General features: G+C 38.9%; 2 protein-coding genes and 1 long non-coding RNA gene across 3 annotated transcripts in view; all 3 read right to left on the reverse strand.

Moving 5' to 3' along the window:
• Positions 1-16,980, reverse strand: part of LOC141427879 (tetratricopeptide repeat protein 27) — a 40,421-nt gene that overhangs the window by 2,299 nt on the left and 21,142 nt on the right. The window contains exon 10 of the mRNA XM_074087469.1: positions 72-247. Within this exon, the coding sequence (XP_073943570.1) occupies positions 72-247 (176 nt within the window). The remainder of the gene's footprint in view (positions 1-71; positions 248-16,980) is intronic.
• On the reverse strand, positions 4,885-5,768 carry LOC141427751 (uncharacterized). Its single transcript, XR_012451356.1, has 3 exons — positions 5,504-5,768; positions 5,091-5,270; positions 4,885-5,014 (listed from the first exon to the last, which is right to left on the reverse strand). It is a non-coding gene; the product is annotated as an uncharacterized lncRNA (long non-coding RNA).
• LOC141427866 (uncharacterized) lies at positions 6,139-6,769 on the reverse strand. Its single transcript, XM_074087453.1, has one exon. The coding sequence runs from the start codon at positions 6,556-6,558 to the stop codon at positions 6,139-6,141; it is 420 nt and encodes a 139-aa protein (XP_073943554.1). The 5' UTR covers positions 6,559-6,769.

Here is a 16,980-nt window from a genome sequence, read left to right on the forward strand (position 1 = left end):
TGGGGCGTGTCCGACACGCTCTTGGCCGGTTTTGAAGCAGCAGCGTGGTCGGTCCTTTAAGGTAGTGTCACCTGGCGCTGGTGTTTCCATCGGCGTCCTCCTTATCGTGGAGCACAGCGCGCACCAGCAGCGCCAGCACGGCGGCGTCCCGGAACTGGTGCCTGATGTCGAGCAGGCGGTGCGCGCCGCGGATGGCGTCCTCGAAGTGGCCCGTGTCCATCGACACTATTATCACGTTCTCCCACAGCTAACGACAAAACCATTCAATCAAAGTCTCTGTCTTATTCTACACTTAATTTTTTTAGCATTAAAAAAAGTTAAGCGATTTTGACGTGTCTTTTTATTCAAAAACACTTTTGAAAAATAAGTAACAGCAAATATGTAACTATTAGACAGACACGTCCATTGGCATTATTGTTTTATGACATACAAACGATCTTTAGGGTGGTAGACCACATATCGTCACTACTTTAAAAAAAACTCGTAGCTCAAAATAGATATTTTTCTGAGTGAACTTTATAAACATTACATCAAGGTTCAATTTTGTTGACATATTGATTTTAGATACGAGATTTTTTCAAAGTAGTGACGATATTTGGCTGATGGCACGTGTAGCGTCGGTACGCGCGGACTAAAGTCTCCCACTGCTGTCTCTAGGGCTGCGTAGCTGCAAGCTCCACCGAGGTCTTTTCCCGACTGTTTCATTTGCCAAATTGTTTTGCCAAACACAAGATTTTCTATGAAACCATGTTTTTTTCCGGAACTTTCATAAAACAAACCTAACCTAACCTACTGTGTCCTATAAAAGCATAAGAAAGACGTTGGGAAAAATTTTGGTTTCGGAGCAATGAGGGCTATCGTTTTTTGTCTCACTAGATGGCGCACTGTTGCGTGAGGTTGAAGTTTGGCTTTCAAAGTCTGTTATTACGGCCGTGAAAACAAAGTTTAGATTAAAATCATATTTAATACACCTTAAACCGTACCATAAAAATATCGAGCATGCCACAGTGTTGCATAGTCCCCGTTTTGTTCGGAAAAAAGGGAGGACAAAGGTTTCCGAAAGACAAAACTGTCTCGAAACACCGACATTCATTGCCCCGGAACGCATATTTGCCATAATTAATTTCAGATATTGCAAAATATTCACAAAATTATTCTAATTATAAATAAACCCGCGTAGCTCAACCAAAAACTATGAGATTTGACATTTCGGAGACCTCACGCTACACTAGCGCCTCTAGTGGCGAATTCATACGCGATAGCCCTCATTGGCAAACAATAATTGTGCGAAAAGGAGAGACACCCTCGACCAACCTTCCAGTTGTCGTAATTGTACCGCAGCGCCTCCATGAGGGCGCGGTGTGCGCGCGGCTTGTCGGCCTGCTGCACGTACACTTTGGCCAGGTTGTTCCACGCCTCGAACGTGTTGGGCTGCAGGTACGTGTAGCGCCGGTACGCGCGCCCCGACGTCTCCCACTGCCCCGTCTCGAGGGCTGCGTACCTGGAATCATATCGGGAGCTTGACAAACGTCGCCAGCCGCCAGCCGGTGGCCCATGAGGGGGCAACTTGATATGGACAATTGGAAAAATATCAATTGTAGGTAAAGTCAAGAGCACATTAACTTTGGTACATACTTAGGAGTTTGGTTTGTTTTTTTATAATTTTTTTATTCGACTGGATGGCAAAAGAGCAATGGTAAGAGATCACCACCGCCCATAAACATCTGCAACGCCAGGGGTATTGCAGATGCGTTGCCAACCTAGAGGCCTAAGATGGGATACCTCAAGTGCCAGTAATTTCACCGGCTGTCTTACTCTCCACGCCGAAACACAACAGTGCAATGCAAGCCTGTGCTCACAGCTCTTCCAGCAGGTGACTGCACTTTGCCACACTTAAACCAGAAATACCTAAGCACTTATTTATTTTTTGAAATGATTGCATCAAATCACAACGCTAAGCTACGGCCCACGGTTCGAAATAAACAACAAATCATGAAGTTAGTTAGAAGTTATTCATCTCGCCCGCGCACTCGCGTTCCAAACCAAACGCCAACAAACTTCACACCGTAAGCCAGATTCAAAATTGCAAAGAAAGTGCTATACATGCAGCATACATAGATATTGCAAAACTAACGTTTTCTTAAGTATGAAGAGAGCGTGGAAGCCCCGTAAAAGGCCCACGAGAGCGAGCGAGATGTATGCTATTTACAATTACGCCACTACGCCGCGTAGACTCGCCGCGCCGCCGCCGGCCCCGTCGCAATCAGCGCACTAGCCGCGCGGATTACTTATGCAATTCTTAGTATTTTACGTAAAATTAAAGCGCAAATTATTAAAGTGATTTTATTAGAACTTTTTTTCTCGTTTGGACGTTGTTCTGTTTAGTTTATATATCTATATATCTCGTTATAGTTATATGTTTATATATCTCGTTGAGTTTCTTGCCGGATTCTTCTCAACGGTAGTTTTTCCGAACCGGTGGTAGATTTTTTTTTGACATTCATAAGTGCTTGTTATGGCCTAAATTGAATAAAGATATTTTGACTTTGACTTTGATAAGGCAAGCCCGGCTTTTGGGCTTCTATGTAAGGACCGCGACTGGAAGTAATCATCTGTATTAAGCTATTAAAACATAATCAAAAAGGTCCTCACCCAAGTCTCAGCCAGATGGTCTCCTGTATGCTGTTGATCTCCAAAGAGCGTTCGAAGTGCGGGATGCACTCCGCATACTGCTTGCGGTCGAACAGGAAGTTGCCCCAGTGACGCTGCGCGCGACTGCTCGCGTGCTCGGAGAACTCCCACGCCTTCTCGTAACAGGACACGTCATCTGGGAAAGGGGTGCTGTTTAGAGGACCCCGGGCGGCAATTTTGTGGAGGCGGCAAACTTCCATTATAAAAAATACTGAATAATATTGGTGACACTATTTACCGGACGTACAATACCGACATGGAAATGCCGACATGCTATTTGTGTACACCAGTTTGTATGGGCGTGTACACGAAATATCGGGTCGCGTATTATCCGTGCCGGTAAATAGTTCACGCAATAATATTATATTAACATAAATATTATTATATTATATATATATTAAATTATATATTATATTATATATTATATTTATATATTATATTATTATTATTATATTATTATTATATTATATTATACATAAATAAAAAGAATCGTAAAATGTGTTGCTAAGTGCAAAACTCGGGAACGGCTGGACCGATTTCGCTAATTCTTTTTTTGTTTGTTCGTTATTGTCAGGAGAAGGTTTTTATGGAAGGAATATAGAAAAAATCAACGGGGGCGAAGCCGCGGGCAACAGCTATTATACATAATAATAAATTTCACAGTTTTGTCGCACCTACGATTTGGACCGATTTGAATGAGCACGCAATTTTCCATTACTTATACTGTGACGAAATCGGGAATTCCCTTTCTACAATAAATGACATCTTAGTTTTTAAGAACAAACAAGAAGGCGGCAAATCTTTCTTCGCCCCGGGCGGCCGATACCCATGCTACGCCAATGGAGAATGTGATGCAAGGTATAATATTTTCATGAAACCAATAGTAACGCTTCATCTATGTACCTATTTTTGCTTAGTTTAGCTATAGTGAATAGAAATGAGCTCAGCGGAGCGACAATAAAAATGAAGCGTTTGTCCTAGTAGTTGACATTTTAAGATTTTATCTCTTTCCGCCGGAATATCAGGATAAAAAGTCGCCTATGTGTCATTTCAGACGGCCAGCTTTCAATTTCGTTTGTGCGCGCGGGGCCCCTAGGGTGCTGGGTTATTCTGCGGTCCTGCGGAAAACTGGGAAAAATCCCATCATGAGCCATTTGTCTCTTTTATGACGGCCTGCAGTTGTTTCGCCGTGGCGTGGCACCTGTACGGTGAAGGAGTTTAATTCATTGGCCACCATGGAACCTTTTCACAGTAAACGTCATAGTGACATCGCATTAAAAAAAAATAGTTTATTGAAAAAGTATCGCATTACAAAATTGCATTGCCGTTGTCCCACACTAGGCAAAGCCTGTACGTGGCAACCGGATTCGGTACAAAACTCTTACATGATTTCGCTTAAAACTTAAAATTTAGAATTTAAACACACTGGGTAATTTCAAAAAAAAAGAAGAGAATAAACTTAAATAGGTAAAGTGACAAAACAGGGGGGGAGGGTTGGTTAAACCAAAACAGTAGGTGTGTGTGCAACTGTGTGTGTGTGTGTGTGTGTGTGTGNGTTGTCCGTTGGATGCAATGGTTTGCAATCTTTTTTTTTCTTACCCTTAATTGGGCATGGCGAAAGTATTGAATTTAGGATATTACAAAGATATGTATATTTTTTTATGCAGGTAGAAGATAAAAACACCATACTTAGTTTTTATATTTTTTTTTATTTTTATATAAAAAATTAACGTGGGAATTATACGCCTTCAGGCCATTATAAGTCTCTGGTTTCCATCTACTAGATTTTTTAAATAATTATTTTATTTACATTTATGTGAATTTACACTGCCTTTAGGTCAGGCATTTTAAGTGGAACTTTTAAAACATGGAGCACCATATAAAGTGACCTGGCATATACTGCTGTTGAGGCCAGTTTTTCCTCAACATTTTGCCTAAAGGATCCATATTATACGCAGGCTCTCTGTAGGTTCCTTGTAATGCTTCATCAGGTCTTGACTGTAGGGATTTTTCATCATAGGGCTCCAAAGGAAGTGGAGCTTCTGATATGCCTTGGCTGGGATCAATCAGGACTCGCCAGTAGTGACTCTCAGACAGGCTTAGGGGGAATACCCTTACAGCTAAAAAATATCATTATGCTCAGGCATATTATATTTTAATTGCTATAAATGCAGTTAGTGTTACTTGACATGATTGAATAAATATCATGATTTTTATTATAAACAAGTTAGTAATACTAAACACTTAGTTAGAAACACTGGCATTTTCTTGGACGCTTTGTCTTGTACTGCTTCTTATTGACACAAATCGATGGACGGCTCACCTGAAATAAGATTTGAGTGTAAACAAAAAAGGAATCATACTGTAATATATTGAAAATTTTAAAAAAATATACTCACAAAATAAAATGTTATCTTCGGTATATCCGCATTTTTAATTTGATCTTATTTCGCGTTGATCCAAACATTATTGTCCAGCATAAAGCTGTTATCTGACTGCTCGCTCTCTGAGGAGCTCATGAGCATACTGAGAGCTATATCCATATGATCGCTTCTAGAGAAGTCGAGAGATTTTTTGATCTGCAAGAATAAAATAACAACATGTATGGATAAATGTGATTTATTAAAGGTCTGAAGTATTATATTTCCCACACGGTGAAAACTACCATCCTTATGCGGTCACAAGTACAATATTTCCCACAACTTTTAAAGGTCCGAAAATCACTGAAATACTACCGTAATCACTAAAATATAATTACGTGTATGTAATACAACTCAAAATCTATCGAATACAACTATTCAATAAAACTTACCGTATTTTTTCGCGACATGGTGATTTTTTTTAAAATATTCCGTACGTATTCAGCTTTATTTTGTTGACACCAACTGACGTTTCTGACTTTGACATGTGTCAAACATGACATGTTTGCGTTTCGTTTCCCGATTTTATTTTGGGCACAGACAAATCAATACAGTTTTTATATTTGACACTAAGAGGGATATAGCTACCTTCAGAGCGATAACAGCATCGCAAAATATGAGTGGGAAATATACTCCTTATGCCCAATTAAGGGTTAAATCAAAGTGAACTTTGAAATGACAATGTACGGGTTTCAATTTTTTTTAACTTGGTTATTAAATGACAAATAATCAAAACTTGGTTCAAACTTTAGTTCATCATTAAATCAGTGTTATAAATAATTTATAACTTCAACTGCCTTCTTGGTAACTCTACTAAGGCAGTCTACTGATTTCATGGTCACTAACATGTGATAAGATTTCATTTGATGACTCATACCAATATTTACATATGAGTATGTAGATAACCAGAACCTTTAATCCACAATTCACTTACAGGCATGATTCACTACCTCATTATATGATTTAAAATACTTAACTTCTAAATACTAACTTTTTTTTCTGATAATAAAAATATAGTTGTATTACCTTACCCTAGGTACATGCATACAGTCCAGACAAGTATGACCCTCCGGCCAACGGCTCCATCGATATTCCAAAACCAAAAAGGAATAAAGGTGGCGTAGAAAATCTCATCTCCGAGGGCAGTTCCCAGGACGAACAGCCAGTACCAAAACTTATTGTTTATATGGCATTCGGTCTCCTCCACGGCGCTTTCCGCCGACGTGTCTGTGTCATACGAACTGCTGGAGATGTTACTAGGAGCTCGCTTGTGCTGTCGAATTTCACTATCCTCCATCTCACGCTCAAGTCTCTCTGAATGAATGACTTCACCGTCTGCGCCTCCTACATTATTTCTTATACTACTTTTGTAGATGACACCAAAAAAGTTCTGGACTTTAACGACTAAAAGAGGATCTTTTAAGTATTCTATTATATTATCCCACATCTTTGTATATTGATTTGCTGAATCTAATCCGATTTTTCAAGAACTTCACAAAGTCGCCTCCCACACCAGACCAGCCCCTTCTTTGCAACTGTTTGTCTTGTCAATGTCAAGTCAAGTCAGCCATCTGTCAAAGTCACAAAACTTTTTTTTTCTTTTGTTTAACATGTGAGTAAGACAGGGACACCAATAGTTGCCGCCGTTGCCGGCCACAAATTGCAGTGAAAATATGGCCCGTCTAGGAGCCCCTTTACTCACATGCACGGACGTACAACAATATATTCTATGGAACTACCTAAGGTAATAAGCAAAGGTATATATAATAGTTTATTTAACTTTTGACAGATCACGCACGTGAAATTTTACAATAATTTTCGGTACAATGTACTACAGAGATTAACGTACTTTATGGACGGGTACCGCCCACTTAGTGATGTGCCATTCATTATGAATGACTATAGACTATAAAAATCGTTTTGAATTGTATCGATTTTATAAATAAAATATACATTTTAAATTATTGTGATTATATTTTATATCAAAATCATTTAAAAATAATAAATACATCAATAAGGGCAGCAGCAGCAGCAGAAATGGCAGGAACTGCCAAAGCAGGAAATACAGTGGTCTCGGAGCCGAATATGATTTTGTACCTTTCGGCGTCGAGACCCTTGGTCCGTGGGGCCCTGGCGCTCTGAGTCTCTTCAAAGATCTATCAAAGAGACTCAGAGATACCACAGGAGACCGAAGAGCTGGCAGTTTCCTCGCTCAACGCATCAGTCTTGCGATCCAGCGGGGAAATGCTGCCAGCATCTTTGGTAGCACGCCACAGAATCCATTTTTAGATTTATTATAGTTTTAGCTTATTTTAATTTTATTGTACCTAATATACCTTTTTTATGATTATGTAATATATAATTTAAATACTTAAAAACATATTATTGATAAATACATTTGTATACCTTTAGGAATTAAAAACTTAAAACAACTAAAATAGGCACTGTAATACTATTTTTAATTTTAATTTATTAACAGAAAAGCATAGAGTTATAAAAAATACAAAATTTTAAAAAATACAACTTCTATCTACTTACTACTTACAAAACCTATACTAAATAGAAAATGTCCTCTAGGCTGCTGCTTTGGGGGGCCCGTTCCTAGGAGGCTGGCAGCATTACCTCTCTGGATAGCTAGGCTGATGCGTTGTGCAAGGTAAGCACCAGCCCGCCGATCCCTTGAGGTATCTACCAGCCGAGAAGATAGCTGGCGGAGGAGCTGTTTTGCCTCTGGCTCTCAAGGCCCCAGGGTTTCTACACCAAAAGGCGTTAATATACAAGCCTCACCAAGGGCTGCGTATTTACGCCGTTTGTTGCTCTCAGCGGAGGCCGCCGCTGCACCCGCCTGGCCAAATGTCGCATGGATATGAGAGGGTGCCAACGTGTCGACACACGTGGCATCCCAAACTATAGCGGTCTGCCACGATTCCACGGAATGAGGGTCATTCCGTCAGGTCGCTTGCCGTCGTCGCGAGACAATATACCCGTTGGTTCAAGTATGGCTGGAACGTTGACTGTAACGAGCGCCCGACGGATGATGTCATTGATACTGGCATAGGGGGAGAAGCGGCCAGCACTGCGCTGGCAAGAAAGGCCATGATGGCCATACTGATTGCCCCTGACACCACATTTGTATTGGTGCGACTCGTTCGTTTTAAGGCCGAGTCTAAGACAAACGGCCAGACAAAGTGTTGTGTGATCTAAAACTGTCCCAATATTCATCGAGGGAAGTGCTTGCAGCCAGTACCCTGACTCAGGTTCGCCGGCTGCCAAAAGACGAGCGCGGTCTGTACTGTTCGTTGAGGTCTCTAAAAGCTGTTTTTGTTTGCTGCTGAAAATCGGCTCGTCCCAGGCTCTTTGTATTTAAATCAGAGAGGGGGCAAGGAATAACTCCATTGGGAGAAGTATTGGACCATGCCGCCCTGGCCTCGGCTAAGTGCGTGACCTCAACATCACCAAGTGACGGGTTAATGATTTTTCCAAAAAGGTCACGTGTACTGTAGCCAGAGGACAGAAAGGCCGGTAGAGCAACACTAGAAATGCTTCTTACTCCTAGGCCACCAAAACGGATCGGGAGAGTGGCTTGAGTCCAGCCCCGATCATCAAAAGAGCAATTTAGAATTTCCGAAAGGGTTTTACGAATTAGATCATCCAAAGGTTTTAATTTTGATTCGTGTTGCCAAAAAGGGCAGCAGCGGAGAAAATACATGAATTAGGGAACAAAAAGACAATAACGCGTTATAACAAGGGCCATGGGGGGATTTATCAGGCTAAGGCGGCTGCAGGTATCAGAATACTTTTGGAAATGTATATCCAGAAAAATAGGTATTGCTTCAGGTAAGACTGGGCTCCCTAGGAGGTGGAGGGACTCGCTGGTAGGAATTTTTATGTTTGGGGCAACGGTGTTAAATTTTGAAATAATCTAATTTTTTAAAGGTTCTGGTACCGATTGGTCAACAAAAAGCTCACACTTGGAAAAATTCAGCTCAAGGCCGATTTTTTCGAAATTTTGAATAAGGTTCTGAAGATCTATTAAAACTTGTTCCGCCTCACCTGTCATCTAAATACCACATGTTAAATTTTGAAATAAGTTGTGAAATTATAGGTTGAATTGTCAGACTAAAAATTGCGGGTCCGAGAGGGTCGCCCTGCTGACATCCAGCAGCTGAATGGAGGAGGTGTTTCCTGAAAATTAATTTAGAAGTAGAAGCGTAAGATTGCCACATGTAGCCGTAGATTCCGGGATTTTCTTCCTCACGTTAGCTCATGGTAAAAGTCCCGTCAGATGGCGTTAAAAATCAGACTGTCGAATTTTCGTGATGTTTTTTTGTAATTTTTAGAATATCCGTAGAATACTAATAGTTGAGTTTATTATTTGCGAAAACAATTTAGAATTGCCGATTTTTTGAGACTACAGTCGAACGGAAATAGTGTGCCAATTCTGAGATTTCAGGGCTCAAATTTAGGTGTCAGGTACAGCCTTATACGGACACTAGGAGCTCACGCACACATGCAAATAGACAGCGCCAACTAGTGAAAAAATATTGCAACACTTTTTTCTAGGCTTTCGGAAGGCTTTCGGCGTAAGCTACTACAAAATATTCATATATTTTTTTTCGGGTCACGAATATTTGTATCAACTGTACTTTTGCCCTTAAAATGTTCAAATATCTAGATAATATGAGTGTTTCATATGCGACGATATAGAATTAGATGAATCGTGTCAGAGTCCCAGGAATCTAATCTTATGTGATTTTTGGCTTTGGACTTGGAGATTGTCGAGTATGATATTGTGCTCAAGTTGGTAACCACATATGATGCTCTTGTGACATATATACTTTGATAATCATGCATTACATGCGAGTGTTACTCCTATTTCTTCGAATATTGGAGACGAAATCTTTCCGTGTTTTATTCTACCTACCAGTCTTGATTGCAGTTATCTTTTGAGTTGAAGGTTGCGAAATTCTTTGTATTGTATGTATACCGAGGTACAGAAATGGTCATTTTGGAAAGCTGAAGAACGGAAGGCCGTAATGCTGTATAAGTGTGTCAACTACCCTGATGCGTAAAACAGTTCATGTGTAGTGGTACATAGTAGGCTGGAAAGGAAACAGCCTCGTTGAAGCTATCGGTATGTAGATCCTGCTGGAAACGACGTTTCATATTTTGAATCTTTATTTATACGTGGATAATACTATCATCATCACCATCATCATTATCGTGGTCTGGTTGTTTATATATATATCTAGAGGGTCTTTTTCCTCATAAGCTTTAGAATTTCCGTGTAATTTTTCAAGACAGGTACTGCTGTGTCCTTAAAAGGGCAGACCTAACGCTTTACGACGGTGCTGGTGGGCATCGTACGGTAGTAAGCGAGGACCTCTGGGGAGCTAGTACAGTCTCCATGTTTTCAATTGTCGTTGTGTCGTGGGTGTGCCAGATAATAAAATTCTTAGATATAGTTGTGAATTTCCAGGTGTAGAGCTTTATTGTGCTAGCTGCTCGAGGAAGACCTGAATGCGTTCAAGCGTGTTGCTGCGGGATGCAAGTTAATACTATAAAAATGTTGCAAGTATTACGCTTGCGTTATATTAGCGATTAGATTACGCTTGAATCATTCCAAGTACATTTTTTGTTAGATCCGAAGGAATTTGTTTTGGAGTTTTCGACGGTAAATTCAGAACTTTACTTCCTATATATTTATTATTTAGTATTAATGGAAATACTAATCATGTTTCTACGATAAATAAAGAACATTCTGACTCCAAAGCAAATCGGATCTCGTTTTGAACGGTATGCCCAGTATTTCAACCAAGTGGTAGAAATTCGTTCAAGAATTCCCACAAATTGCGAGAAATACCGAGATTACATCTGAATATATTTATACTTACAAGAGATACTTACCTATTTACTCAATTGATGATTAGCTGCTTGACGACGACCGGAGTCTTTCAGTGCTCACCCTACACGCGTATGAGCAAAATTCCTTCTTGATGCGAACCGATTGCGGTTTAGGAACTAATCTTATGAACTTTTTTTTCCTCCCGACCCGTGGTCCAACTACTATGTCCAACTGGTTGCACCACGGGGAAGCAAGTTTACTCATCGTCAACCGATTGCACCACGGAGAAGCAAAATCAGTAGTCCAATTCTGGAAAGTATGTTTATCCATGGTCCTACTGGGTGGGTCCAATTAGTTCAACTAGTTGAACTACCACTTGAACTCTGTGGAATCGGGGTTCGGACTGTTGGTTTCACTGTATTCAGAATAAACTACATAGTTGTTGGGTTTCATGCGACTTTTAATTTTATAAAAATGCAGTAATGATAGTACCTATTCTGATACACATGACCCAAGGTAATTTTACTTCCCCATGGTGCAAATGGTTCAACATAGCAATTGTTCATATGCCCTTTGGACAATAGCCCTTCAGTTGTACCACGGGTTACAGCAATTAGTTGCAGAAAAAAAAGTAGTCTGAGAATTGAACCATCCTGGGTAAGTTTAGGTTCCCGTGGTGCAACCAGATAGCAGTTGGACCACGGGTCGGGAGGGATTTTTCCCTTTGTGCAGGACGGTAGCTATAGCCACGCAGCGATTTTCCCTCGCTCGTGCCTAAAATATCACATTTTTCAAAATACTACATTACTTATATTATACTTCGCGAGTTCGCATATTGTTGTATTTTCGTTATTATTTTTGTGCGTTTAGAGAATAAATATTTATTTCTATTTCTATATTTCTATTTCTTATTACATTATTCATTAAAATTCCCACTATACCAGATGTCCAAAAAAGATATTCCACAAAAAAACACTTTCTTGTGTAATCTTCGATTTTGTAATGTGGCGCATGGTATTTTAGGCACGAGCGCCCTCTTTCTGGTATAGCTTGGATTATTCGAAACAGATGCAAGGTCGTGCTCCTACTACAGTCTCCTACTGGTAGGAGCACGAACACAATATTATACTAATTCTCCTATTAGTAGGAGCATGAATACCTGTATGTACTGATTTTCCTACTGAAAACCAGATGTATGGAATAGTATCATTTAGTCTAAAAAAACTAAAACACAGGTGGTCTAAGAAGCAATAGGTCATGCAGCCTATCAGTATAACGCAAAAGTATTCTGAAATGTAAAATTTAGCAATATGCGGAATAAAATTATGAACAGATAGAGATGGACCTGAAATAGGATTTATATTCTCAGAGTATGTAACCAATGTGGTTGATCAATGAAATGACATTGGTCTAAAGAAATTGTAAACTTAGTACACTGTCATTATAAGATATTGACAATTTAGAAAGTGGTTCATTGTTCGAATTGGTCTCTGGTCACAGTGAGAAGTGGTCAATTTAGTGAGAAGACGTTATGAAAATCATCATCATCATCATGATCATCTCAGCAGTAGGACGTTCACTGTTGGACAGAGGGCTCCAACCATAACCTCCAGTTGCTTCGGTTGGCAGCGGCCCCCACCGTGGACCCACGGCTTTAACCAAATCATCCGTCCATCTCGTTGGTGGACGTCCTACGCTGCGCTTGCCGATCCGCGGTCTCCACTCGAGTACAATACAATACAATACAATAACTCTTTATTGCACACCAAAAAACAGTAAACAGTACAGAGAACACAAGTATATACATAGAGATTTTCTAAGGTAAGCAATAGGCGGCCTTATCGCTTCAGAGCGATCTCTTCCAGGCAACCTTACAAGGAACAGAAATAAGGAATACATTTTAGCAGTACGAGTACTTTTCGGCCCCAACGGCAATCCTATACTTTGCGGAGGTTCACAATATCAATGAACTGAATCAATTGCTTTGCTCACCCGTGACTTTATAATAGCTACGTTTATGCATGAAATGTGTGTTCATGCAGTTCCTCCACCTGCACACTGTCGGAATACGCACAAATCATCAAACACATCTATCACCACCACCACACTACACTGACGCGTTTCGAACTCGACCAGATCTCATCTTTAGAGCAACACAAACGTTCACCATACTACCAGATGTTAGAAATAGTAAAAGATATAAAGATATTATTATAAAGGTCGTGGGTGAGCAAAGTAAATATTTCAGTTCACCTATAGGTACAAAAATATATTATGTAGTACTTACTGTACAGTCACCACCATAAGCGTGGAAGCTGTCTAGGTGCTGAAGAATATCTGAACATGATTATATTTTTATTGTGCATTACGTAAATGCGTGTTCCGATAATTTTAAATGTTTAGACAGCTCCGCTATGTGTTGTGGCGTCAGTACGAATATATCACGAAGAAGTATGCAAATCACGTAAACGATATCTTGAGCATGAAAGAATAAAACAAAGATAATTATAAAAATTTTAATAATAGGGAGACTATTTTACAAGGTCCTAAAATTACCATACGTAGGTATACTCACCCATAAAGTAGAGGCAGCATCCAAAATAGATCTTGTATACTTAGCGTAGTTCTTAGCAGCAGTAAAAAAAAAAACAAAGTAGTTGAGATGGCTGTTCTACTTTTGTCATTGATAATTCCTATATCATATAACTTAGATTGAGAAGTGAGTGAGAAAACTGCAATCCCCTAAAGAAATTAAGTCTTAGAAAAATAATGTCTATTGTCTGCTGCAGTGTGGATGTCGTCGCTCGATCGTGGGATTTACAGCTAATAATTAATTAACTTAATTTTTGACTATCTTTTACACAGTAAGAGTTAGGATTCTAGTGTCTTGGAGAAATTAACTTCGTTAGACTATAGTGCCCCTCAAAGTTAACAATCAAAAATAACACGGTGTATAATATCTTTATAGTGCAGACATTTACAGCTTATAGTTTTACCAAGTGTCTAGGTATGCTTCATCGTAATCAGTCGTAAGTCTATTCATGGTAAAAGTTGTATCTTTATTTTATAACAATAGATTTCTTAAAACAAAAAAAATAATTATATTCACGATTCGATACTACATGTTGTCTTTAGTGGTTATACTTATATTTTTGTGACAACCTATATATTCCTCAATTTAATCCGCAAGATCTTGTAAAATCAAAAAATATTGAAAGTCATAAATAATCAAATCATATAGGTAACGAACAATTGACACCTCACTGACGTCACGCCAAACTGAAAGAGACGTATATATTATTTGACAATATGGTACTGTTTTCGATGATTGTCATTTTTTGAAATAAGAACGGTGGTTTAATCAATCTGTAAAGGTATTTAGTACTTATGTAGCAAGAGGTGTAAGTAACTGTTTCTTCGGCCTATCCATGAGACTACCGGGCCCAATTGCATAATAGGTAAAGTACAAGCTAAGAGTATTGGTGAATTTTAATACAAAATCGCTAATACTATTAGCTTTGTACTTTGTTATGTATTACGTACTTGTCTCAGAAAATAATTTGAAGTCCATTATGAATCTGAAAAGTTAAATATATTTAGTGAGCAAAAACAGTAAAAGGAAAGACAAACGAAGGAACAAAATAAAACTCATTTATAATTTTAAGTTTATCTTTTTTTCCATACATTAGGAGATAATTCTTAATAAACCGGCCAAGAAAAAAGTCATTTGATCAAAAACCTAAACTGCTCCGCAAAAATAATATCTTCACTGCTGCGGATCGAGCGAGTGAAGCGAGCGAGATCGATGTAGGTGGAGCGGATGCGACTCTGTTGGGTCAGGTTGAGGGCAAGGGCGGCGAGTGAGGCGGCAGCCCGGCCTCGACCTTCGTTTGGAGTTTTTTTTATTCAGACTTTTATCATAGAGAGAGAGAGAGAGAGAGAGAGAGATCATAGAGTTGACTTTGCGAGTTCGTTTCGTCACTGACGCGTAACAGAGGGATTTTGCTAAACAAGTGTAGTGAAATGAAACGACCGACTGCGAGTTTGATTCGCGCACAAAGGGTTGCGCACCATCTATACAATATTCATTGGACATTAGCAAAAAAAGGCAAAAAAAACACGTTTGTTTTATGGGAGCCCTCTTTAAATATTTATTTTATTCTGTTTTTAGTATTTGTTGTTATAGAGGCCGCATAATCTGTGAATATTTCAACTGTCTAACTCTCACGGTCTTGAGATACAGCCTGGTGACAGCCGGACGGACAAAACGACCAACGAAGTCTTAGTAATAGGGTTTGGGTACCGAACCATAAAATCGAGTTGACCTTTTATCTTATTTTGTAATTTCACTAAACTGGTGGAGGTTTATAACTTATTAATAAGAGTAACGTTACCTACTGTATGACTGACTGACGGATAATGCACAGCTTACTCGACTGGAGATATAATTGACGGGTCCCCTTCGTAATCCATAATATCGTTTGTCCTAAACTCAAATGCCATAACACTTTTGCCATAAACACTTTTGACATATCCTATTTTTGCCTTAATGATTTTTGTCCTAATAATCATAAGCCATAATATTACATGTCCTAATACTCTACATCCCTAATATGTTTTGTACTAATATAGTAAGACATAAAACTTACGAGTAATAATATTAAAATCCATAATATTAATTGTCATAACAGAGCACTTGTAGGTAAACAGCGACTTGCGAGCCAGAAAAGTATATTACGTTACAACTGAGTTCCAACAGTGACGAATCGGTACCAGAAAAGTAAGTTAGGTTAGGTTAGAACTGCGACCCTACAGAAACGAACCGCAGCCAGAAAAATAGGTTAGGTTAGAACTGCGACCCCTACAAAAAAGAACAGCAGTCAGAAAAGTATTTTATTTAAAATTATTTATAAAGTGGCCTTTTTTTTTAGTGTATTATTATTTACTACTATTATATGCAATTTCCCGGGATAAAAACTATCCTATGGCCTTTTCTGGGACTCAAACTATCTATGTAGGTACCGAATTTTATCTAAATTGGTTCAGCGGTTTGAAGTGATGGGGTAACAAACAAACAAACAGACTTACAAACTTTCGCATTTATTATATTAGTGGTAAGGGGGATGATTCAACGGTGTGTGAAGTTTCAAACCAGTTTAGTACAAAAGTGATTATGTCAACCAATATTTGGACATGTGAGTATAAGGACATAATATGTTAATAGTACTTACGAAATTAGTGCAAATAAGCATTAGGATATTCAATATTAGGAAAAAATATGGAATGACATTATGGCAAAATATCATTATGACATAAGTTGTTATGGATTCCAATATAGATCCAAAATTGTCATTCCACACCGCAGTGCTGGAGCCTGGAGTTTATATTTGGCAACAGAGAGCCAAATATAATAATATTAGGACTACGTAGTTTACAGCAGGTGGTGCATCAACAGTAGTTCAGATTATTTAAGCTCAACAAAATTACATCTACACACACACACACACACACACACCTTAAACTTTGACTTCATAAGAATTTTATTTACCCAATAAGTGACCCTCACGCTAATAAGACAAATGTAATGACGTCACTTGTCACAATTGGTTAAACCGTTGAGTAGTTACGAGCGAACATAGGAACATACGTACATACTTAAATATATACACACAGGTCCAAAACATAACCTTCGCTTCAGTTAGGGTAAAAAGGTACGTGGTAACAGAGTAGTTCGACCTACTAATATGGCCATTCAAGAAGGATCATGGTTTCGAATCCAGTCTCGCATCTCTAATTTTTTTTTTATATTCAATTGCTGTTCCCCATCTTCACTAATTCTCCGTTTTAACTGTTGTAGATAGTAAGTAACGTCTGTTGTGCAGAACTTGTTTATATTGTTTATATTTTTTCTTTATGTATTGCCTAGTTAGTTACTCGAAATAAACACTGTTGTCAATGAACATCTTTTTGAACTCATATCTTACAATCAGTTATTTAATTCTCTTCCAGCACTTTCACCATATT

Source organism: Choristoneura fumiferana, chromosome 5, assembly GCF_025370935.1.
Source record: "Choristoneura fumiferana chromosome 5, NRCan_CFum_1, whole genome shotgun sequence".
In the NCBI taxonomy this organism is placed as follows: domain Eukaryota; kingdom Metazoa; phylum Arthropoda; class Insecta; order Lepidoptera; family Tortricidae; genus Choristoneura; species Choristoneura fumiferana.